Source organism: Lampetra fluviatilis, chromosome 47 (assembly GCF_964198595.1).
Source record: "Lampetra fluviatilis chromosome 47, kcLamFluv1.1, whole genome shotgun sequence".
Taxonomy (NCBI): domain Eukaryota; kingdom Metazoa; phylum Chordata; class Hyperoartia; order Petromyzontiformes; family Petromyzontidae; genus Lampetra; species Lampetra fluviatilis.
In genome coordinates this window covers 8,120,903-8,144,526 of record NC_136321.1, presented here as the reverse complement: position 1 = coordinate 8,144,526, position 23,624 = coordinate 8,120,903, and the positions used below count along the sequence as shown (strand labels likewise).

General features: G+C 51.2%; 1 protein-coding gene across 4 annotated transcripts in view; it reads left to right on the top strand.

Annotated features, from left to right (window-relative positions):
- SH3KBP1 (SH3 domain containing kinase binding protein 1) overlaps positions 1 to 19,178 on the top strand; it is a 72,231-nt gene extending 53,053 nt beyond the window's left edge. For 2 of the 4 annotated variants that reach the window (XM_078877352.1, XM_078877350.1), the window contains 16 exons: positions 1,173 to 1,285; positions 2,031 to 2,172; positions 3,105 to 3,283; positions 4,159 to 4,261; positions 4,624 to 4,718; positions 5,429 to 5,530; positions 6,416 to 6,472; positions 8,504 to 8,555; positions 9,642 to 9,716; positions 10,401 to 10,551; positions 12,225 to 12,301; positions 14,010 to 14,125; positions 15,092 to 15,187; positions 15,846 to 16,186; positions 18,243 to 18,306; positions 19,074 to 19,178. In XM_078877352.1, coding sequence (XP_078733478.1) covers positions 1,173 to 1,285; positions 2,031 to 2,172; positions 3,105 to 3,283; positions 4,159 to 4,261; positions 4,624 to 4,718; positions 5,429 to 5,530; positions 6,416 to 6,472; positions 8,504 to 8,555; positions 9,642 to 9,716; positions 10,401 to 10,551; positions 12,225 to 12,301; positions 14,010 to 14,125; positions 15,092 to 15,187; positions 15,846 to 16,186; positions 18,243 to 18,306; positions 19,074 to 19,115 — 1,805 coding nt within the window. In that variant the 3' untranslated portion in view covers positions 19,116 to 19,178. The remainder of the gene's footprint in view (positions 1 to 1,172; positions 1,286 to 2,030; positions 2,173 to 3,104; positions 3,284 to 4,158; positions 4,262 to 4,623; positions 4,719 to 5,428; positions 5,531 to 6,415; positions 6,473 to 8,503; positions 8,556 to 9,641; positions 9,717 to 10,400; positions 10,552 to 12,224; positions 12,302 to 14,009; positions 14,126 to 15,091; positions 15,188 to 15,845; positions 16,187 to 18,242; positions 18,307 to 19,073) is intronic. The other 2 variants (XM_078877351.1, XM_078877353.1) reach the window with 2 other exon arrangements.
- Positions 19,179 to 23,624: the final 4,446 nt, after the last annotated feature.

The following is a 23,624-nucleotide window of genomic DNA, read 5'->3' as shown; positions in this document are numbered from 1 at the left end:
ACGAAACGCGGGAGGGCTGGGGGGGGGCGGGGAGCGCAGCTGAAACGCTCGTGGACGCGCCGGGATTATCGTCGCCATGCACAAACCGCCGGTTAGACGCAAGTCGGCTCTGGCCGAGAGATGGCGGAAGGCTGGTCGGACCATGAGAGGAGGTAATGTGCTCATCGGCGTGGGGTCAAGTGTGTGCCTGCTTTCACTTGCGACAAGGTCGGGGACACGCGCGTTTGCTGCGATAGCGTTGCTTTCCCACCGATCTAGTTGTGTGCTTATGTATGTACATGATTGATTGGTGTTTCACTATACGTGGAGCAATTGTGAGGCGAGCGGTTGTCCTGGGTCTGCACCTGTCTGTAAATATACGGCATCTTTTAACACATAGGAGTGTGACACCTGTGTGTGTGTGTGTGTCGGACGATTCAGCTGGAGATTACTGAAACGATTTGCGTCAGACTTTCTAAATTGTATGAACGCGCATGGCCCAGCCGCATCTAATGTGGCGCATCCTCATTGTGATGTTTGGTGTGTGAAACATTTCATGTATTCTGTGACGTGTTGTGTGCGTGTTTCATGAGTGGTAGTGGAACGGTAGTGCAGTGGTTAGCGCGCCGCGCCGCAAATCTGACAACCCGAGTTCGATTCCCGCTCACCGCCAGCACCAGTGACGATTATCTAAACCGTTCCTGGCCATCCCCTAGGTCGACTCGGCCTCAAATGAGTTTACAGTGTGGTGTATTAACATCGCCACTGGGGAGACGACGATGGTTGGGCGTGGCGCTGGCCAACGACCTTGGTCTTTGTTTTATACATCTACAAAATAGATACTGTATTACATGCAGGGGCTGGTAACCCCTCAAACCTGGCACTCTTTCCGCTAAATACCACACAGTGAAAACACCCAAATAAGCTCGTGCTGGGTGGCCATCAGACAAAGATCCCCCGCGTAGCCTTAACAGACTGTTGAGGCAAGTGTTGTTAGCGAGCACCTATGAAGGCCGGCACGGCACGCGTGGGGGGGGTCGTTGGCTAGCGCCACGCCCAACCGCCGTCGTCTCCCCAGTGGCGATGTTTACACACCGCACGGGGTACTCATTTACCTGGTGGGTGGCCATCACCACCGCGTTGACGCACGTACCCGAGTCCTAACGGCGGGGTGCTGTTGGTGCGCGTGGCAGGCTTGAGCGAGAAGGTGCGCAAGCGGCGCTGCCAGGTGGCCTTCAGCTACGTGGCGCAAAACGACGATGAGCTGGACCTGGCTGTGGGCGACGTGGTGGACATCATCAAGGAGGTTGGTCTCTCGCTCCCGGCACCGCCGCCGGCCTCTCTGGGGCACGTGCTCATCGGTTGCGACGAGTGGGCGCCGTCTTCCCAATCTGCGGAAGGGAACGCGCTTTGTCGGGACGTTGCACCGTGGAGTAGTTACAAAAGCAGATTCAAATTGAATTTTTCCTCAAAATCAATATGTGCGGCTGAGAATTTTCGTGCCGTGATGGACAGGCTGCTAATGTAGGTGTCTGCCTACGAAGCGATTGTTGTGTTGGCGCACACCTGAAATCTGACACTTTGCAGGCAAGGGTTGGTGGGTCAAGGTAGACGTGTACGGCTCTCAAAACTGCCGGGACCGCGGGGTACCCTGAGGATAGCAGTGCAGCAAGTAGGTTCAGAACCCATCGTTGGTAATGTCGTGGTTATCGCATTGCGCGTCGAGCCTGGCAACCTCGTTTCGATTCCTTCTCACGGCCAACATCGGTGACGAACATCAGAACCGGTCCTGGGCTTCCCTTTCCTCTGCTCGGCCTTAAACTATTGCCTGGTGGAGTGTGTGTGAACATGACACTGGGGAGATGAAGCTGTCCGGCCACAACACCACCTCCTCCCCCAACACTTGTGTGCCGCGCCCGCCTTCATCGCCTCCGTCTCGCACGGTTGGCTACGTACGGTGCGAAAGAGGTTCCACATGCAAGCATCAGCTGCTCGCTCTGCAGCATATATCGACAATCGTCTGTCTGGGGGTGGCGTCGTCTCCTTGCCAGGTGGAGGAGGGCTGGTGGGAGGGCTCTCACAACGGACGCACCGGCGTCTTCCCCTCCAACTTCGTGAAGGAGGTGACGGAGGAGAGCGTCGAGCAGGAGAACGGCGAGTCGCCACCGCCCGCCGAGACCTCCGACTCCACCGGTAGGCCGAGGGAGCGGCCGGCGTGCCCACGTGGGCCTCCGTCTAGGCGCGACGCCGCGGCACGGCCGTGTCGCGGCCGCTCTGCGTTGCGCGTGGGGGAGCCGCTGCGGCGTGGGGATGGAGGGATGGAAGGATTTGGCGGTGACGTTTGAGCTTTATACTTGCGGTGTGTTCGATGTGTTTCTCTCTGCAAGGGGGAAACCGCGCGAGGAGACGGCTGCCTGCCGAGTAACACATAGTACACACACAGTACACACACAGTACACGAACACACAGTCCACACACAGTACACGGACACACAGTACACCAACACACAGTACACACACAGTACACACACGAACACACAGTACACACACAGTACACGAACACACAGTACACACACAGTACACACACGAACACACACAGTACACACACAGTACACACACAGTACACGAACAATGTTGTCCCTCATAATAATTGCATCTCACAGTTGCTGACGAACCACGGATAAGTTGAAATGCAGCCAGGCATCGAGCCGGTACCAACAATTGCCCAAGCTCTGCGCTCCGCTAAGTGTCAAGATGTTTTCAGCCAATTAATGTGTCAATACATGTGGCAGGAAACGGTAGCACCTGGAGAAATTCTACGCGTGCATTGAGGGCACTACTCGTACAGAAGAAGGGACCGATGAAGATTAGTCCACAGTTTTCCATCCCGCCTCCTGGCAAGCCAGAGTGCGGCACTTCCGTGACACGCCCACGCTAAGAGAGTTTCACGACATATTTAGCGGAGATCCCCACCAGCCCTCGCTGCCTCCGTAGTGTTGCCGCATTACAGGCCACGTGCATAGCCACCACCACTACCACCACCGCCGCCCGGCTTGCCCCCGTCCCGTTGGTGTCCCGGTGCGACAATGGTGCCGTCACAACCCCCACCCCCCCCCCCCACACCAGACTCCAGCCAGAGGGACGGCGGCGGTGGAGTGGAGGGTGGCGGCGCCGGCGAGATCCAGCCGAAGAAGGTCCGCGGCTTCGGCTTCGGGGACATCTTCAAGGAGGGCAACGTGAAGCTGCGTCCCCGCGCCGCCGAGGACAGCGCCGACGGCGCAGACTGCAGCAAGGCGGCCGACAGGGTGAGCACCTTGGGCATCCCCACACGTTTACGTGAATCGTAACGATAACCCTGGCCAGCCGGACTCGGCGCCGGGGAGCCCATGGCACGGCGAGCTGATTTCCACAGGACATCTGTGACACTACTGGACATCTGTGACAATAACTTTACAGCTCATCGGATTCCTCCAGTATAAATAAATATTCTGATTTCAATGAACATCTTTTTGTTAAAACGCAACAAAACGACCCTGTTTACAGAACCGTAGTTCAGTGTTCTTCACTCATTTTCAGAGGGGGGGGGGGCACTTTTGCCGATAAGGCATCAGCAGTGCAAGGGCCGCCACCCCGCCTGCTATGGGGTGTTTTCACATGTTGTGTATTTTGGGAGACCGCACGCCAGGGGACCGCACTAAAGGCGACCAGGGCCCGCCACTGGCCCGTGGGCCTTGCAATGAAGAACACTGGTTTAGTGTATCCTCGCGTGATAATCGTATTCATCATTCCACGCTCTTGTGTGTGTTTGTGGGCATGTATGTATTTGGGGAGCGGTGACACAGTGGTTAGCACAACGCGCTACGAAACCTGGCGATCTTGAGCGAATTTCCTGGACATGGCTCACATCGGTGTTGATTGGTATCTGAACTGGTCCTACGCCTCCCTTCGGTGTTAAACTAGTACCTGCCACAGTCTGTGCGGACATCGGCACTGGGGCGACAAAGGCGGCTGGACATGGTGCTGACCACACCCCACCCCACCATGTGCCATACCAACCGCCCTCAATAAACACTTGCTTAGCATTTGCCCCAACAGCTTATCATGCTCTCAGGGGGAACCTTGTATTTGTGTTCGCTTATGTATGCGCGTGTTGTCTCGTCCATCTGTTCCTCTGTCACAGTCCAATTTCCCCGGAAGCCACTCTTCCCTGACGAAGAAGAAGCAAGCGCCGGTGCCCATCGCGGACCCCGCCTCCAAGCCCGAGCCTGAGGCCCGGCACAAAGGCAAGAGCCTTCTCCGCGCACAACAGCAGTCTCATCCCAACACACAAACCACGGGACACACAAACCATGGGGCCAAACCGGAGGTGTTAATCCGCTGTGCGAGACCGTGCCGCGCCGTGCCCCTGTGACGTCACTCGCGATGAACGAGTCGAGCGACGCGGGTAGATGTACTTATGAAATTTGTGGTTTTGGCCACCCACCCCCTCGCGTGCCGTGCCGGCCTTCGTAGGTGCTCGCTAACAAGCACTTGCCCCAACATTCCGTTGGGACTATGCAGGGGATTTTTGTCTCTGTTGTTGTGTGAGAGTGGGCCACACTTTCACCAGGAGCCCGTGTGACCTCCCCCCCCCCACCCCCCACAGCTCGGGAATACTGCAAAGCGCTGTTCTCGTACGAAGCGCAGAACAATGACGAGCTCTCGCTCAAGGAGGGCGAGCTGGTCGAGATCATCGCCAAGGTGAGAGGCGCGCATCACCCCCACGGCGGGGGAGGGGGGTCCCAGGGGGGCCCCCCCCCCCTCTGTCAACCCCTCCCGTCACCCCCCCTCCCGTATGGAATGTGTCCCAGGAGTTGTGAGTTCCACTGGCCATGCCATGCTGTTGAGCTCTGAAGGCGTTGATGACCCCCTGCATTTTGATGCTTGCCTAAGAAGCTAATAGCTAAGTGGGCTTTACCTTGGAGGATAAAAAATTGTTACATTTTTTTATTTTATTTTTAAGTGATTTGTTTACGTTCCCTATACTTTGCACTCGTGTCGTGTTTTTGTATTGTTTGTTGTTGTAACGTTCTGACCCGCCCTGAATGGACATCTGGGAAAAGAGCATTATAGTTATTTGGATTTCTCCTGTATTAATAAATATTCTGATTACCTTTGATCGCTTCATCCACATTGGGGCCTATGCAAGGGTCTGCGTGCAAACTAGATGCTGATTTGTCGGAGCGTCGCTGTATCATAATTTCGCACGAAAAAGGTTGCATTATCAGAATAACATGATTTGTGCTACCTGTGGAAGCGTAGCAATGCTTTGCGTTTTGTGCCCCGATGTTTAGCGCCAAGGTCACGATCTGTCTCCCTGTTGAAGCAAAATAAAGGGTTCGTTTTGACTGGTCGCGTTTCATGCGCGTGCGATTTCGCCACTGCCGTCGGCCGGACGGGGTGGTTTTCAGGATTGCGGGGACGCGGGCTGGTGGGAGGGGGAGGTGAACGGGAAGAGAGGCGTCTTCCCCGACAACTTTGTCAAGCTGCTGCCCGCCGAGGTGGAGAAAGAGGTGAGTGCTCCTTGGTCCCCGGCCGCTTTTTAACCGCCGCCGCCGTCGCCCGTTGGCGGGAAATAATTGAGCATCGAGCGATAAACCGCGATCGCGCGCAAACTCGCCGCAAGTGTTTTCTTGCAGCCGCGCCGTAAAATGCGGTCTCCCCATCGCTGTGTTTCGGTCAATCTGGCTGCTCGATTTTTTTCTTTCTGTGAAAATGGCTCGCACTTGTCTGTCCTAACACCGTTCAGACGATATTTTTTTTAGTAGGCAGTGTTGATTATGAATGAGAATATGTTTGTTCATATATTGCGTTCGCAAGGTTTATTGCCGACACATCGTTGCTATGATTTTCACAGTCACTCTATACGTTGCTGAAACTCTGAGGCCCTGTGGTCATAGCCATGGTCTCTGTGCCAATCTAATACTTGGGATATTCATTATCAGGCTGTAGCTGGTGGCCATGGCTCACTGATGAGTTATTATGATATCGAAACCCAACTGTGTTGGATATAGCAGACTGCAGAATGCCATCCTCGATGGCCAATTGTCAGAAAATAGAAAAAAAAATTAAACATAAAATTTCTTTATTTTCTTTGTTTTATTGACTCAATGCATCGACATGGTTAAGTAAGCTCAAATAAACCGCCACGGATGAGATGACTTCGCTAGTCCTTCATCCACTCGTGGATTGACTAAATGGCGAGTAAAAAAATATATATATCAAGATGCATCGCTTCAAACAGACATTGCCACAAGCATCACTTCCTATCTAACTCAAGTTGGAAACGTCGTAAAGCCTCCCGTGGAGTCCCGTCGCCCGTGACTTTAATCTTCTTGTCATGTTTTTCTTTCACTTGTCACATTCTCACGTATTTCCGCCCACCCCCCGCCCTTCAGCAGCAGCGCTCGTCACCTAAATTCCTCAGCAAACCTTCACTGAGAGTTGCCGAGGATGTGAGTGGACCTTAGGTGGAGCCGCCTCGCCGCTCTTTCGGGGCGGCATTTTACCATCGCAGTAGTCGCAGCGATGCGAGTCACTCCGCTCCCGCGTTGATCGAGGCGCCGCGGTGGCGAGATGTTGACTCCCTCGCCTGGTATGCAGGAGGTCGTGGGTTCGATTCTGACCCTGCCCGCCTGTATATTTGGAGTTTGCGACACTCTCTCCCCGTGGCAGCGTGGATTTTTCTCTGGGTCCTCGGGTGTTTCCCTCCACATTTAGAAACATGCTGTTTTTAAACTATTTGGCTGCTAAGAAATGTCCTTGTTGATACGCCACTTCGTTGACCATCATTTGTGGCCAGGTCACTTCTGAAAAAGAGCTACATAGCTCAGTGGGCCTCGTAAAATATATTTTTTAGTAGTTTTAGAGCGCATCTTTGTGCCTCATCCTGTTGTACCTGGGAGCTTCGCTCGCTCGTTGGAGTGCAGCAATCCAAGCTCACCTGCCGCGCTTCTAAACTCCGCAGAAGCTTGCTTCGATGCGCTGCTATAGAAGTGTGTTCAATTGTTACCCCCCACGTACCGTGCAGGCGTGGGAGAGGTCATCATCCAGCAGTGGATTGACAAAAGGGCTGTACGTGTGCACACTTCTGTAAAAGTATGCACAGCTTCTGCTATGTGTTGTTGTTTTGACTCGTCGATTTGTTATGCTTTTTAATCCGGTTTCCATCAGCCTCTTCTGTGCACATTCATACATATATATGCACATATATGAAATTAGTTTTGATATGTTTTTTTGCGTTGGAGTTTGAAAACAAAAATATCGTCTTTGCACAGTGGGAGTAGCCATGGTTGTCATGGGCACTGATGTGAGAAATTAAAATTGAGAAGGGTGGTGGGGTGGAGTAAGAGATGTGATAAGGGATGGGATTGGGGGGAGGGGGGTCCTATCTAATCTACCACCCCCCCTCCTCTTAGCCCGGCTCTTGGGCCCCCCACCATCCTGTGGGACGACGGGATGCAGTTGCACCGCCTACGCACTCGATAGCTACGCCGCTGTGTTTGCATACGCTTGCTTGTGCACCAAGACCGGGGAATGTTAACGTGGCTGTGATGTAACGGGGGCCTCCTGTTGGTCGCGAGGCGTTTAAGCCACCCGTCGCAGCCGCGCTAACGACCCCCACGCCTTTGCCACCTTCGCAATGAATGCTGATGCGGTTGGTCGCGCCTCGCCGTCGCAGCCCTGGCCTCAAAATGTCATTGTGCCCCCTAAGGGGGGGGGGGGGGGGTCGGGCGCGCTTGGGAAAATGCGAGTACAGCGGCTTGCATTGACTCCCGTGGGGCACATACATAGCTGGGCACCGATTGAGAGTCCAAGGCCGCGTACGTTGGCAACCAACCGAAAAATCAAGAAACAAAAACCCAAATTACGGTGGCAGAGCGTGCACGGGGTTCCACTTGCTTGCTAGACAATTCGCCTTGTTTTTGTTGCCTTTGTGATTTCTGCGCAAAATTCGAAGTGTTTTTTGGAAAATTCTTTTATCAGAGGTGAGATGTAACAAAAAACAAATATCCTTTGGTAGATCCAGACCAAGGTGTATGCGTGTCCCTGTCTGTCTAAAGCGAGTTTTAAGCTTTGATAATGAAAATGAAAAAGCATTTAAAGTTGTGGTTAGGATCGCTGTGCTGACAGCCTGTCGTGCTGTCGGTAATCACTCCTGACCATAACTTTTAATTCTTTTTTCTATGAACGAAGCGAACAAATCAAGTTGAACAGCCCAAAACTCGTCTTAAAAAAGTGTGTACAAGATAAAAGTAAATTTTCATGGCCTGTGGCTTCCTTGAACCTACTGTGATCTCAATTTACGTTCTAAAAGCCCAATTAAAGCCTCCTCAATGAGTGGTTTTCTCTCGCTGAAATAATCAAGGAATCAACTCGGCAGCTTGTCCACTGTTCAGCCTTGACTGATAAAATTGTCTGTATCCTCGCCCCCTCTCATCCCCCCCCCCCCCACTGTCTCTCCTCAATCCCTCTCTTCTTCACAGAAGCCCAAAAAGCCGCCTCCTCCAGCCACCCTCGTGAAGGTGAACCTAGGAGGTGAGTTGGCAGCGGGATGATTTTGAGCAGTGTTGGCATCATGTGTATGTCTGTATGTCTGTTGAACTTCTTTCACACTGCATGTGGCCAACCGTGCTAATCAGAGGTGCGGGCGAAGGACAGCAAACTTAACACAAAACGCACTTCTAAAGAAATTAGTTTTCCATCTAGATGATGATTTAAAAGTGCAAAGCTCCGGTGGCTTCCTAATACAGGAAGGAAGAGCATTCCAGACGGCCACAGAAGCGCATCCGTAAGCGCGCGATGCGGTGATCGTCTTTGTTTAGTGGCTCGCCAAAAGCCGCTGTGTTATGATATACGGTGTCACCAATTGCCCCAAAAGTCCAGGGTGTCTGTAGACTGTAGAGTCTGGGTGTGCGAGCGAGGGAGCGTGCACATGTAAAAGGTAAAGGTGCAGCCCTGCAATTGCTGTCTCGCGCCACTGCCGGTGGGAAGGCCTTCACGAGAGGGAGCTCTAGAGCTTCTCGAGAGTTTGTTTGGGTTAATTCTTGCACACTGACTCGACGTTTTGTAAAAGGTGCGGGCACTCACGATTTACCTCCACCATACACGGACCTGCCGAAAGGGCTGGCTGTGGTATATGGTACGGTGGAGTTTAGTTGTGTGTTATATAATGGCCACATCACGACACCACACCATGCTACACCGCCCCATACTACACCGTTATTCGATTGGCAGGTTGTGTGTGGTGTGGTGTGGTGACAGTTGTGGTGTAAATTCCCCCTGGCTTCTGCTCACCTAAAAGTGACAATAACTATATACAGTTGGTTCAAGACAAAATTTATATCAGAATTTTCGTGTTTTTTTTGCCGCTCTTTTGCAACGAGTGTTCCACATGTGCCAAGTGACCGGAGTGTCTGGAGAAACCCAGGCACATGAGAGAGAAGGAATTGAACTCAGGGCTCTGTGCATAACGGACTTCAAATTGTGGATTCACCAAAAAACCTCCACTTAGGCGGTAGATGGCGCCAGAGTTGTTTTAAGATCTCACCAAATGAACGGTGAACGCGTTCGTTCCCCTTGACGCGGCTTACATCGCGTGCGTGGGCGCGTCCCTCCTGCCAGACAAGAAGGATGTCCGCAAGGTCGTTCCAGACAAGCCTGAACGGCCCGAGCTCCCTTTCAAGCAGGAGGAGAAGGGTAAGTCAACGCGCAGAGACAACGGTTTCCCGACATAGCCGCGCGGATTAAGACGAACGCCGTCAAGGCGAGCTACGCGGTAACTCCGATCTGTTACGACTTTGATGAGCAAGCGCCGTTTGTTTGCTGGCCGCTCGATGTTTTGGGGCCTGTGCTCAAAAAGTATTTAAATTTTTTTACTTTCCTAAAATATAATAATATCAATTTTGATACTGGCAAAAAGGTCCCAAATATATAACTCCTCTATACTCTTTGGTTCTTTCGGTAAAGTCACGTCGGTATAAAATGTACTATTTTTTTCACCTAAGTGACTTTACCGACAGAACCAAAGAGTGTGGATCCTTGCAGTCACGAAAACTTCAAATCTAAGAATGCCTTTGTACTGTTTTCCTTTTGGCATTCTCTGGTCTAACACTGGTGAGAAAAGACCGTAAAGAAGGCCGTCTCTCTCTGGTGTAGGGCAATCGATTTCAAAGACAATGCATATATTATCAGAGCATGTTTTGCCACAAATGTGCGTAGTTAATGCAGACTTGATGCCTTGCAAAAAAGTATCCATTGGGTGTTTGAACATCTTAACACCTCCTGTTTTTATTTCCAGAAAGGGTAAAGCCTCTTCTTATTTTACATCAACGTAATCGTTATTGTTAACATTCCGCACCCCCTCACTTGTGTCTCTCGCAGACGAGAGGCACCCGGACATCCCCGCCAAGCCGGCTGCTCCGGCCATCCCCCCGAAGCCGGCGGCTCCCAAGGGCCCGGCCGTCGCCCGCATCGGCTCCGGCGTGGGTCCCAAGCGGCCAGAGAAGCCCTCCACGCCCGTCTCCCCCGTGAGGTATGCGCGTGTGTGTGTGTGTGTACGTATGTTGACTTGAGTTTGCACCATACGTAGCCAACCGTTCTAATCAGAGGTGCGGGGGAAGGACAACAAACTTAACGCAAAAAATGAAAATAAAGTGAATAAAAGAATACAAAATTACATTACATTTTTTCAATTTTTATTCTTATTTTTTATTCACTTAAAAAAATGTGTTCTATCTCCGCGACTTTACCGAAAGACCCAAATACTATTAATTCCTGCAGTAGCGAAAGCTTTAAGTCGAGATTTAAACTCAAAAAGCAGTTATAAATAGACGAGTTTTCAATCTAGATTCTTTGAAAGTGCCATAGCTCCAGTGGCTTCCGAATATCGGAAGGAAGAGCGTTCCAGACAGCCAAAAAAGTGCACATCTGATGGCTAACCGAAAGCCGCTGCGAGGATGACCGGAATTTGCGTTACTATTTATGCTCCTCTTTGATAGGATCAGCAAAGTACTGTGGTTCATTTTTAGCACACCGCGTTGATGAAACTAAACACTATGATCTAGTTTTATTTTACCAGGTAAGGCCCACTGAGCTTCATTGCTCTTTGTCAGCAGTGACCTGGCTATCACAAATAATAGCTCGACGAGGATGGCTTGTCACGTGGAAATTGATTGCAGCCAAATACCCTAAACGCGTGTTTTTAAATGTGGAGGGAAAAACCGGAGGGCCCGGAGAAAAATCCACACGACCACGGGGAGAGAGACACGCAAACTCCAAATATACAGCAGGCATCGTCAGGGTCAGGATCGAACCCACGACCTCCTGCATCCCAGGCGAGGTAGTTAACATCTCCATAAGAGAGAGACACGCAAACTCCAAATATACGGCAGGCATCGTCAGGGTCAGGATCGAACCCACGACCTCCTGCATCCCAGGCGAGGTAGTTAACGTCTCGCCAACGTGGCGCCCCTTACTCGATCACTCGATACCAGCCAGGTGGCTTCGTGGTCGAGCGAGCGGCTCGCCATTGGGTGGTTACGAGTTCAAATCCGGGTTGGGGGTTGACTCGGCTTTTGATCCCAACAGGATCAATAAAATGGGTAGCACTTTAAAACGAGTCTTCCGCCTACTAAACTTTTAGTGAATTGCCTCAGCAGTCCGCCTGCTGTGTTGTTTCACCTGAAGACGATGGCTTGTGTTGCTATCGAAACGTCGTGATTTATTAGTTCTTGACTTTATCGAAAGAACCAAAGAGTATAAGTAAAAGTATTATAATATGAAAAAAATTAGCCGAGTGTCTGCTGTTGCTGTGCCCTGTACAGTGCTTTGAGACCCTTTCTGAAAAGCTCTTTGTAAATGGAATTATTATTAATACTTTGTACCTATTTATAACCACGTGCCCAGGGCCCCTGGTCGAAGGGTGTGTGTCGCCTCATTGCTCATGGACTAGGGCGACGCTTAGACCTTGAACACCCATCGGTTAATCATTTAGAAATCAACAGCTGTTGTTATTGCCCCTCAAGTTGAACCTACACAGCACCCGAGTCTGATTGTGCTGGGCGAACACTGCTAGCGTGTATACACTGTGCAACGGCCATGGACGTAGCGGCAGGCAGCGGGAGGCACCTGGGGACTCTCCGTATGCGTCGTGGCAGTGCCGCGGTTGTTCGTTGCGCTAAGCCTGCACCTGCTCACTCCCCGCAGGCCTACGGGGGACTTCGTAGGATTCTCCCACCCCAAGCTGGTTGAGCTGGACTCGTCCGACAAGAGCACAGACAGCGGTGAGTCAGTGGCCCGGTCGCTACGAGGATGACCGACACCCCGTCCCCCGCTCTCAAACGCTCTCTGCTCACGAGGCCGTGTTTCGTGGGCTGCTCTTGTATCGGGCGCGGAACAATTTTTGAACCGACGTGAGCATCGGAGTCGCACGCTAGGCCGTGCGATGCTCAATGCTCGTATTTGTATTGACCTCTTGGGCTCACAGTAGCCGACCCCCCGCTGTTCTTTTGATGTAGCAGCGCGTGGGGTTAATTCTGTAGATTCTTGAGTTTGCTTAAGACCAAGTGAAGGATTGTTAAATTGAGATGCAAATTTAACGCAGCTCTCAACTTGTAGATAGGATTCTAGGCTGTGTCCCAGGCAGTCCATTAATGAGGATAATGGTTTTAAATGCATAGTCATGGTGCTTAAATTACACCGCTTATCTAATGACATCACTGTATTGGTGCTGTTAAAATGTAACAATACAAGTAGACAGTGCACAGGAGATAGCTAAGGGCACCACGTTCCTGTGTGTGTGCGCGTGCATGCATTCCTGTATGAGTGTGTGTGTGGGAGCGGTAAAGTAGTGGTTAGCCCGTTGCACTATGAACCCGGCGACCCGAGTTCGATTCATGCTCACAGCCAACGCCAGTGACAATTGTCTAAACCGGTCATGGGCTTCCCCTAGGTAGACTCGGCCTCAAATTAGTACTTGGTGTGGTGTGTAAACATCACCACTGGGGAGACAGAGACAAAGGCGGCCTGGCGTGGTGTTGGTCACACACCCCCTCGTGTGCCTTGCCTGCATTCATAGGTACTTGCTAACAGCACTTGCCCCAACAGTCTGTTGAAGCTATATGGGGGTTAAATTTTGATTTAAAGCTTTCGTGACTGCAGGGATTCATATTATTGGTTCTTTCGGTAAAGTCACGTAGAAGGGAAATAATAAAATACAAATATTAAACAATAAAAAAAGACAAAATAAAATTTTTATATTTGTATTTAATTATTTCCCTTCTACGTGACTTTACCAAAAGAACCAAGAATATATGGGGGTTGTTTGTCTTTTGTGGTGAGCGGCGATGCTTTAATTAGCACACAGTGCTAATGATCCAGGCAAGCTGAGTTTTATACCCAGCCTTGGATGAGTTTGAACTCGACCTGAACCTGTCCGATCGGCATGATCGTCATGCAATTCACCGGATATCGTACCGACCCACCGCCAAAGTTGTGCACCTTGCCCATCTTAATTAAAGTTAATCATCAACAGCACTTGCCTCAGTAGCCTGTGTGGCCGTATTATGCCGGCTCTTTGTCTGTATCTTTGTGAGCGTGTAGTTGTATCAGTCTGTGTGTGTGTGTATTGGTCGACTGGGCCTCAAATGAGTACCTGGTGGGTGTGTAAACATCACCCCGGGGGAGACAAAGGCGGCCGGGCATGGTGCTGGCCACCCTCTCGTGTGCCGTGTCGGCCTTTGTAGGTGTTCGCTAACAGCACTTGCCCTCAACAGTCTGCTAAGGCTATACGAGGGATCTTTGTCTTTTTGTGTATTCTGTGTTTAAGGGTGTGGTGTTGGCCCCCCCCACCCCCTTTCGTGTACCGTGCCGGCTTTCATAGGTGCTCGCTAACATCACTTGCTCCTGCAGTGTGTTGAGGCTACATGGAGGTGGTGGGGGATTTTTGTCTCAGTGTTGTTCTGTGTTCCGTGCTGCTTGACCGGGGTGCAGAGCTGGTGGGGTTCGACGTGGTGGTCCCCTCTCCCGAGAAGCTCAATCACCCGACCACCAACCGGCCCAAGCACAAAGGCCGCCGGCCACCCAGCCAGTTCCCTGGCAATGTCTTGGTATGGTCCACATTGACACCACCACCCCCCCCCTCTACCACCACCCCCTTGGGCGTCTCATGGTGGCACAACTCTGGATGTCAGGGCAAGGGTGGGGAACCTTTGGCCCTCCACAGACGAGATACGACGGCCCTCAGCTTAATTGCATACGGCCCGCGGCCCCCAACGAGGCCTATCACTTGGAAGCGCTCCGCGAACGATACGTATTTTTTTCCGCTGCGGTCATCTTAGCGTCACTCATCCGGTACTAGAGGGGGGATAATTTCGACCTGGCAACACCGCGTGTTCTGACGTCAGCACGCTCAGTCGCTCCTGTCGATGCAAGGGCCTCTTTAACTCCGGGGGGCTTTATTGCCGTGACGTAAACATGTGACGAATCTGAGATGATTGAAAGTTACGTTTGTGGTTTGAACGCGTGTTTCATGCGATCTTAACGAGTACATTTTAAGAGAGGAATGTCATAATGTAAACAAAAAACATAACTCTGATAATGTATGCATTATGACTGCGGGTATTGTGGTCTTTGCAAACATGACTCCTCGTAAAAAGGTGTCAGTTTTGTTGCCAGATAAAAAGGTAAAAGACCAATTATCTCAAGACTCTTTCAGGAGGGTCCTTACAAGTTTTCACAGTAACGGTGAGGGGTGATCTTGCTGCTACGCGTAAATCCATTTGAGTCCTTTACAATTAATCTTCCAGCATTGGGATGTTTGGCCGAATACCATTGACATTGGTTTTTTTTTATCTATGGGTGGAAACCAGGAAGAATCCAGAGGGAAAAACCCATGCAGAAACAGAGGGAGACAACCTACAAATTCCACACACAGCGAGGCACCCGAGTCGGCAATCGAACCCAGGGCTCTCTCTTACCGTGATGCACGAGTGTTTCCGGCGGAGCCAACCCTGACTCGTGCCGGACTACGCCCCCCCGCCCCCCCCCGCCCCCCCCCCCCCGCTTGCGTGCAGTGGGAAATGGAGAGCCCGTCGGCGGATGGCGCCGTGTCTCGCTCGGACTCGGGCGAGGAAGCGGAAGATAAGCAGCACCGCACCCCCGAGCAGCCGGTACGCGGTGGGGGGGGGGGGCGGTGGGCTGGGGGGCGGTGGGCTGGGGGGCGGTGGGCTGGGGGGCGGTGGGGGGGGGGGGCGGTGGAGGCGACGGCGATGCGCTAGCGCGCTCGGGGCTGTGCCCCCGCTGCCACGGAGTGCGGCCCAGTTTAGCGCCGCCGCGATGCGCGGTATGGACTGTCGGCTTTGGGTTTGTGCGTTCCGGAGTTAGCTTGGCGGTTTCGGTGTTTGGTTTGTTTACCGTTCTTTTATTTCTTTATATTTTTATAAGATGAAAAGCAATACAAAAATAACATCACAAGCAATAAATGAGCTGTAACTTTAGCCTTCATGGAAATAATGGGGTTTATTTGAAGAAAACGGGGAGCACTGCACCCCTGCAATTGCTACCTCTGCGTAGGTTTTGCGCACGTGGTGCTTATTTCTCGGGTTGTAGCGCGTGTCGCTGTACCGCGTGTCGTTTGGCGCCACGCCTGACGTTTACTCGCTGGGAGCAAAACTCCGGGACGTGGCGAACGGACGCGTGGGGCGGCACAACCCGACCAACTCAAACGGAGAATCTGCGAACGATTTTATCGTCGTTCTCGCGGACAGCTGAACCTCCCAGCAAGACAGCGCGGCCGCCGCTAACCCTGTCCCTCCGCCGCCACCGCAGAACTCGTCGCAAACGGACGGCGGGCGTCCCATTAGCAAGATGCTGGAACCAAAGAAGAAGCCGCTGCTGGGCTTGGGCGGGACGGCGGCGACGCCCGTGACTCCTCCAGCGTCGCAGGGGTCGCAGGGGTCGCAGGGGGCGAGCGGAGGGGCGTCGTCCCCGCTTCTGCGGCCCCTGTCGGCCATCGTGAGCGAGGCGCTCAGTTCGCGGAGACAGCCGCCGTCCGGCACGGAGCAACAGGGCGGCGGTGGCGGCGGTGGCGGTGGCGGCGGTGGAGACGACCTGCAGGCGCAGGTGCGAGAGCTGCGCGAAGCCATGGAGGCCATGAAGATTCAGCACAAGTAAGGAGCGCTGTGGGCGGGGGGGGCGCGATGTTGCCGGGTGTATCTTTATCGTCATGTGCCTCGGCATTAGCACGGTTGGCTAGGTACGGTGCCAAAGAAGTTCAACACACATACTTTACGTGTCCTTATTTGTTCTTCTCCCTGGTCTACAGCCAAAATGCTTCCGAAATAAATGTAGTCCAACTTTACAAATTCTGGGTCACTGAGAATGAAAATGATACTTAAAATTGCTGATTGGTTCTAGTTTTCAAGATATGCTGCTGGGTCAGTGTGTACGACCCTTGACTTGGGAATGGCGGAGGATAAGTGAGTTATCAAGGGAAGGGATCTCAATTTAAAACAGAAATGACTAAAATACATTTTACTGGATCTCTGATGAATCTATGACTGGGTTTGGACAGTACTTTTTGAGCAAAACAATGAATGATGTAATCTGAACCTGGTATTGTGTCATACATGATATGAATTGCATCATGTTATTCCTAGAAGTCATGGATGATGCAATCATAACTAGGCTTACATCCCTCTGCTGAACAAATTGCCCAATATCAGCTCTATAAATCATACAGTGTCGTGATCTCTTCTTTGTCAGTGTTTGATTGTGCAAGGGGACACATTTCTGTTTCGCCAAAGTGAGCAGAGATGCCTCGTACTTGTGTGGACAAATGAGTAATTTCTGCTATGTTTGTGGTGAAGTGACTTTTGCATCACAAAGGCGCAGTATAACCACTATAATTAAGAAAGCCTATCACCTTTATTTTGGCTGCAAAATTGGAGATCAGGACAAGATGTGGGCCCCACACATATGCGGCAACACTTGTGCAACAAATCTTCAGCAGTGGTTGAACAGGAAAAGGAAATCTACGCCTTTTGCAGAGCCAATGATTTGGAGAGAGCCAACAGATCATATCAGCAATTGTTACTTCTGCATGGCGCCTCCAGTTGGAAAAGGTGTGTCACAGAAGAAAAAGTGGACTGTGCATTATCCAAACATTCCATCAGCGATATGCCCAGTACCCCACGGAGAAGGACTGTCGCTTCCTGATGCACCAGAATCATTCTCACTTGAGTCAGACGAGGAAGAGGATGAAACTTCTGGTCCTGAATCATCAAGGTCACATGACCCAGATTTTCTCCCATCCTCCTCCTCTGAACCACACCTCATAACACGAGGTGAACTGAAAGACCTTGTCAGGGATTTGGAACTACCCAAGAGTAACGCAGAGCTGATGGGCTCCAGACAGCAGCAGTGAAATCTCCTGGCAGGTGATGTTAGGGTTTCCATGTTCCATGACCGTCAAAAGGATCTTGTCCCGTTCTTCTTCATGGAAGGTGATCTTGTAGCCTGTAACAACATCGATGGTGTGATGGTAGCCCTCAACATCGTTCATGATCCAGATGATTCATCCAAGATGAGTCTTAAAGCTGTTTTGCTGCATAATGGCAATGTTTTGTCATCAATTCCAGTTGGTCATGCAGTCCATATGAAAGAAACCTATGACAACATCAAACAACTTTTGAGGTGCATAAACTATGACCAACATCAGTGGCAGCTTTGTGGCGATGTGAAGGTTGTTGCTGTCTTGCTTGGTCTGCAGACTAAATACACAAAGTACTGCTGTTTTCTCTGCGAATGGAATAGTCGTGCGAGAGATTCCCACTACATCAAGACAGATTGGCCACTCCGACAGTCATTGGAGCCTGGGAGGAAAAGTGTTCAGCATCCCACCACTTGTTGAATCAAGGAATATTTTGTTACCACCCTTACACATCAAGCTGGGTCTGACGAAGAACGTTGTCTAAGCCATGGACAAAACACAAGCAGCTTTCAAGCGTCTCCGTGGAAAATGTCCAAGGTTAAGTGAAGCTAAGATAAAGGAAGGTGTCTTTGTTGGTCCTCAGATTCGTGAACTTCTTCGAGATGATGCATTTGACAGTGCACTGAAGTTTCGCTCTGCGTTGCTGCGTTTAGTTAAATGTATTTGTTGCCCCCTAATGTTCATTTCTGTCTTTCTCTACCCCCCCCCCCCCCCCCGTGCGACGTGCCCGAAAGGAGAGAAATATCGCAGCTGGTCAGCGAGCTGGAGGAGGAGAAGAAGCGGAGAGTGCAGCTTCAGGTACCACGCGCTCGCACCAACTCCTCGCGCTCGCCACGACCACGCGCCGCTCACGTGGGCACACATGGGTGCCCACAGTGAACTACAGTTGGGCCGTCCAATGATTTAACTCATTGATTGTGTGTACGTATGTTGGACTTCTTTCGCACCGTACAAAGCCAACCGTGCTTGTCGGAGGTAAAGGGGAAGGACAGCAAGCTAAAGCAGTGCTCAAACGATGAGTTTTCAATGAAGATAATTAAATCACTCTTCCCATTACCGCCTGATTACTCGACCAATTGGAAAAAGCTAAAATAGTCGGGACGGAAGCCTCGCCTCTGTTCCCACCCCACACCCCCCGTGTTCCACTGGGCGGGGGGTAAAGGGCGGGGCTTGTTGACATCATCGGCATCATCATCGGCATCATCATCGGCTGCAACGCATTGGCCGTGCATTGTAAAGGTCTCCGCTCTCCAGCAGGCCGGATATGGGGGCAGCCAGCATTGTTAAATAGACCTAGCGGTCGTGTAATGGACCACAGAAGCGCGGTCAAATACGATGCTTTTCTTGAAGATTAATCATCAGAGCCGCCGACCTCGTCGATTCGTCGTCCCAGCGCCGCGTCGAGCTCGGCGAGGCTCGCGAGTTTTTGTCGGACGTATCCGGTTCGTCGGTCTTCGAAGATGAGGCCGTTGTCCATCTCGCGATGAGGCATTGCTTCTCGACGGGTGTTAGAGCCCCAGGCCTTGCTACATGTCGGATCGTTTTCTCTGCGCACTCCCTCACAGGTGGAGGTGGAGAGGATAAAAAAGCAGCTGCTGGTGAAGTGAGCGAGCCCGCTTTGGAGGAAGATCGACCGGACGAGAGGACCAGGGCACGGCCGAAGAGAACGAGTGTGACAAAAAAAAATATATCTTTATTTTTTGTTTTGTTTTTATTAATATCGGACGTCAGCGAATTTAAGTTCATTTATTTTTTTTTATTTTGTGAATATCTTTGTTTTCTCAATCAAAGCTTGGTGACATGGGGAGATCTGATTTCTATATATGTACAAGTATATAAATATATATCTGGGTTTGGTGTAACCTTTTTCTGGGTTTAGATGCATATTGTTACTGGAATTTTCACTGTAAATAATCCCTGCCATTGTGAGCCAAAATGGCCTTAAGATATGAACCTATGCTGCACCGCTGACTTGAATTTTGCACTGTGCGCGCGCGCGTGTCTCTCACAAAGCAGGGTCAGGAATTGGTTGAGTCAGGAAAATTACACGAACCGCATCATCACAGTCTTCTGTGTCTCTCTCTCTCTCCAGCCAGAGCCCCCCCGCCCGCCCGCTCTTAATTTCTCTTGAGAAACTCGGTGTGCTCAGCACTGTTGCTTGCCACCTCTTGTCCAGTCAGCCAGCCAGCCAGCCGCCCGCCCACCTCTGCTCTTACTTATCGCGGTCCAAGCAGCTTTCCTGTAGCCGGTCGGCACCCTGAAGTTCGTCTCCTAGGTCGCAGCGGTATCCTTTCCATCCGCGGTGCTTGGCGTTCGCCGTGAATGTGTCGACGTATATTCTTCGGTGGCGGTTTCTATATTTTTTTCGAGCTCCCGTGTTAAGGTTGGCCGAAAGTGGCTCACGAGCCGGGCGTGGGAGTTTATTTTACAAGACGTAGACGACCACCACCGTCGTCGGTCGAGGGTCGCCGCTGCGGGTTTTGAAAGCACTGAATGGCACTGGGAGGTCGCGAGGAGACGAGTTACGAGTCCACGTGTGTGTACCGTGCGTGCGTGTCTATGCTCTTAAATTTTTCACGTCTTCTCAAACACAAACTCCTGTCACTCGAGCGTCTAATGATCTATTTAACGGTATTTTAATAAAAACAACAGAAGGAATCTATAAACGATGCCAAATTAACGTTGCAAAGTAACATCGACTGCATGAGAATATTTGTGACGTGCGGGGATTGCTATCGCGGCGTAGCCTACGTTTGAACTTTAGGGCCTCATTTTAGGTCTCGAGCAAACACTGGAGCAGTTGCGAACGTCAGTACGATGAGGATGCGACTTTATATTAAAGTGCTTCAGCCTGTATAGACTGCTATGACAGTACGGTATTTGTTAACGCATTAAAGGAATTGTGAATTGCACCATCATGACCTTTCGTGCAAGTCGCCTTTGCATCCTACTTGGAAGAAAACAGTAAACTGTCATCCCTAAATACAAGGCCACGTTTTCTGTCCAAGTTTGCTATTCCTGATAGCTTGTGTAACTCCTGGTGATTTTTTAAAAATATCTCACCACCGATTGGTCACCCTGTACTCCCGCCGCGCATGTGTTCACGGTTGTGCCGTACAGCTCTCCGATTGGTTTTTACCGTTTGACCGCACGTTGCCTGGCGTTTCGGGCCGGCGCTCCCGGTTAGCTTCTTCGCCGTAGTTCCTGAAGAACGTTCCCAGCTCGTCGAGCAGAACGTCGGACATCGTGCCAAAAATAACATGCGGCAACAACCCAACAGCACATCGGAGAGCCGCATTTCGCTAATCTGTAGCACGGAGAGAGGGAGAGAGAGAGGGGGCAGCATTGCGCCATCTTGAGCCATCCAGTTCACTTGGGCCAGATTCCCAATTTGCCAAACGGCCGATGCACCCTCACCGTTACAATTTGACTGAGTGTGTTGTTGGCAATGGAGACATCGGCACTTTATTGGGCACCATTTGGATGAGAGGGGACATTGGGTTAGCGGGCAAATCGGACCTGTGGCGCAATAATAATAATTATGTCGGTGTGAAGAGGTTGTGTCTTGTATGATAGCCGTTTTGTTGATACGAGGTTGGGTGATGGTGCCCCATTGGCTCTTGGTGTGCACTCTTATTCTCACGTTGCTGTAACTCGGATCCACCTCCTCTCCCGGTTGCTTCAGGATCGTCCTCTTGTTGAGACAGCAGTACTGGGAAATCTCGTTAAGTCTTCCCGAGACTCTAAAAGTCCCGGTTTTTGTTGTTGTTAGTTCCTTAATAGTAATAATACACCGCTCGAGACAATGCATCTTACGCGTGATATTGTGAGATATCCTTCCCATGGCATGTCCCAGGTTTGTGTACCTCGGATGTGGGGGGCGACGCTTACTGGAACACGAACGCCGCCAGACACGAAACATCGCCGAGCCGCTGGCAATCATCAGCGGTCGGTGTTGTCGTTAATGTTCGGTGCAATTTGTTGGAACGATGAACATTCCTTTGCACGATCCTTTTACATTTTCGTTCCTCATCTCTGCTTTTCAGTGGTTGGCGCTGGGGAGGGAGGGGGGTGGGGGCTTCACATATATATTTTTTTATCGTTCACTGGAGTGGACGTGGTGGCAGAGTTGGTTAGCAAATTGCACAGTCAGTCTGGCAATCTGAGTATTGATTTCATGGCCAATGGCTAACATCGGTTGTGAGTGATAAAAACCAGCCCTGGGCCAAACTTCACCAACCTGCATTGGTTGTTCCAGCGTGGTGAAGTATGGTCAAACACGCCCATAACTAAAGCGCATTGGGGGAGGGCTGTCATGGCAGCAATAGATTGACGAAGTGCTGTTAGTTATTCCCAGTGCATACGAATATTGTTCATTATGAATATTCACCATTTTGGCTCAAACAATATATTCTGAGTCTGGGATGTTACCAGTTGCAATGAAATGCTTCCTCTAAAAATATACAAACTGTTTTAGAAACATGTTAAATAACGATAGCGACGTTGTAATTGATAGCAAACCGGATTCAAAGACGCAAATAAAACCTCTGCTATTTAATTTGCATCGGAGGTCTGGACGTAACTTTAGCTGAAGGTGTAGAAAATCCCCTCCCTCACTGCGTCGCTCCACTTAACAAAAAACGAATCACCTGCAATGTTGGCCTTTAAACCACCGTCAAGTCTTTTCTAGCCAGAATATCGTCCCATCGTCCACCCACCGTGCCCTCACAACAATGCGTGGATGTTAACGAGCGGCGTGGCCGCTGTGTCGCTTGCCCCCCACTGTAGGTCGGCGCTTGAGACTCGTAAGGCGCCGGTCACTGAGAGCAATGACAAAGGGTGTGTGGGTAGGATAGTAGGTGGGTGGGTAGGCGGGTGGGTAGGGGGGTGGGTGGGTAGGGGGGGCAAGAAATTGGGGCGCTAATTACGCGTGCAGCATTACCCCCCTCCCCCCCCGAATATTGTCGCCGAACGGTACAGCAGCGCTGTCGCCGTGCATTAGCCACGTGTTTTGCAAACATTCACCACGGCGTAACATCCTCCGTGCGAAGGAATCGTTTATAACTGCCCGGTTTCACGCGAACCCTTGTCAGGGTGGACACGGACGGGGGTCGTGGTTTCGCCTCTTGACACGCGGACGGCGGGAGGCGATGTGGTGCCGTTTTGCGGCTGCGGTGGAATCCACGCCGCCGTGTGTGGACGCAATTCACAGCGCGATGAGCCGTGGCGGCATCGGGAACGCACGGGAAGCGTCGTGCCATGCGGGTAGGGGAGGGGGGGTACCCTGTGTGTGTGTGCGTGCGGAGCTGCGGTGCGAAGGGTTGCGAACGAACTCTGTCAGCTGTCAGCCGGTCGTCTGGTTTCCTGCAAAGTAACGATCTGGGTGCAGCACCTGGCGATGTTGACTCGGCGGTGGTGGAGGATTCTCGGTCGTGGGTGATGGTGGTGATGGTGGTGGTGTTTTGTCTTCACGCCCCCACGTTAACTTTAGTAATCCTGTATGCTCTGGAAAAGGTGATCGCTACGGTGTATAATAAGGTGGTTGTTGAGTTTTTTTAGTGTGTCCGTGACAATCCACTGGGGGAATGCGAGCCACCGCACAAACATCAAGCAGGGGGGGGGGGGGGGGGTTGGCGTGCGTCTTTTTGCATCGTTTCCATTTTTTTCATTTTTTTTCCATTTTTTCATTTAAAAAAAAAGATTTCAAAAAATTACATTTTTTCCCATTTGTTCCCCACGTTCTGGTTGGTTGTCGTCTGGCCGTGGTCGTTCCTTGGAGTCTTCTATTTTCGTGCTTTGGTATTAACGGGTTTCCGCGCATCATGGATCGATTTTTAATTAACGTAACCTTTCTTGTTTGTTCTTGCATGGGTTCTACAACAACAACAAAAGGCAGCCAAACCTCGCGGAAAAAGACTTGTCCGTCAAGGCAATCGCACTTTCTGGGTGTCGGGTAAATGGACCAAACACAAACGCTGAGCTGCGGGGAAGCCGTTGGCTTCATCATGCACGTGTCACTCCGAGCAGCTGACTTCGCCTGGGACGACACGGTGGCTAAGAGATGTTAACTATCTCGCCTGGTGTACAGGAGGTCGTGGGTTCGATCCTGACCCTTA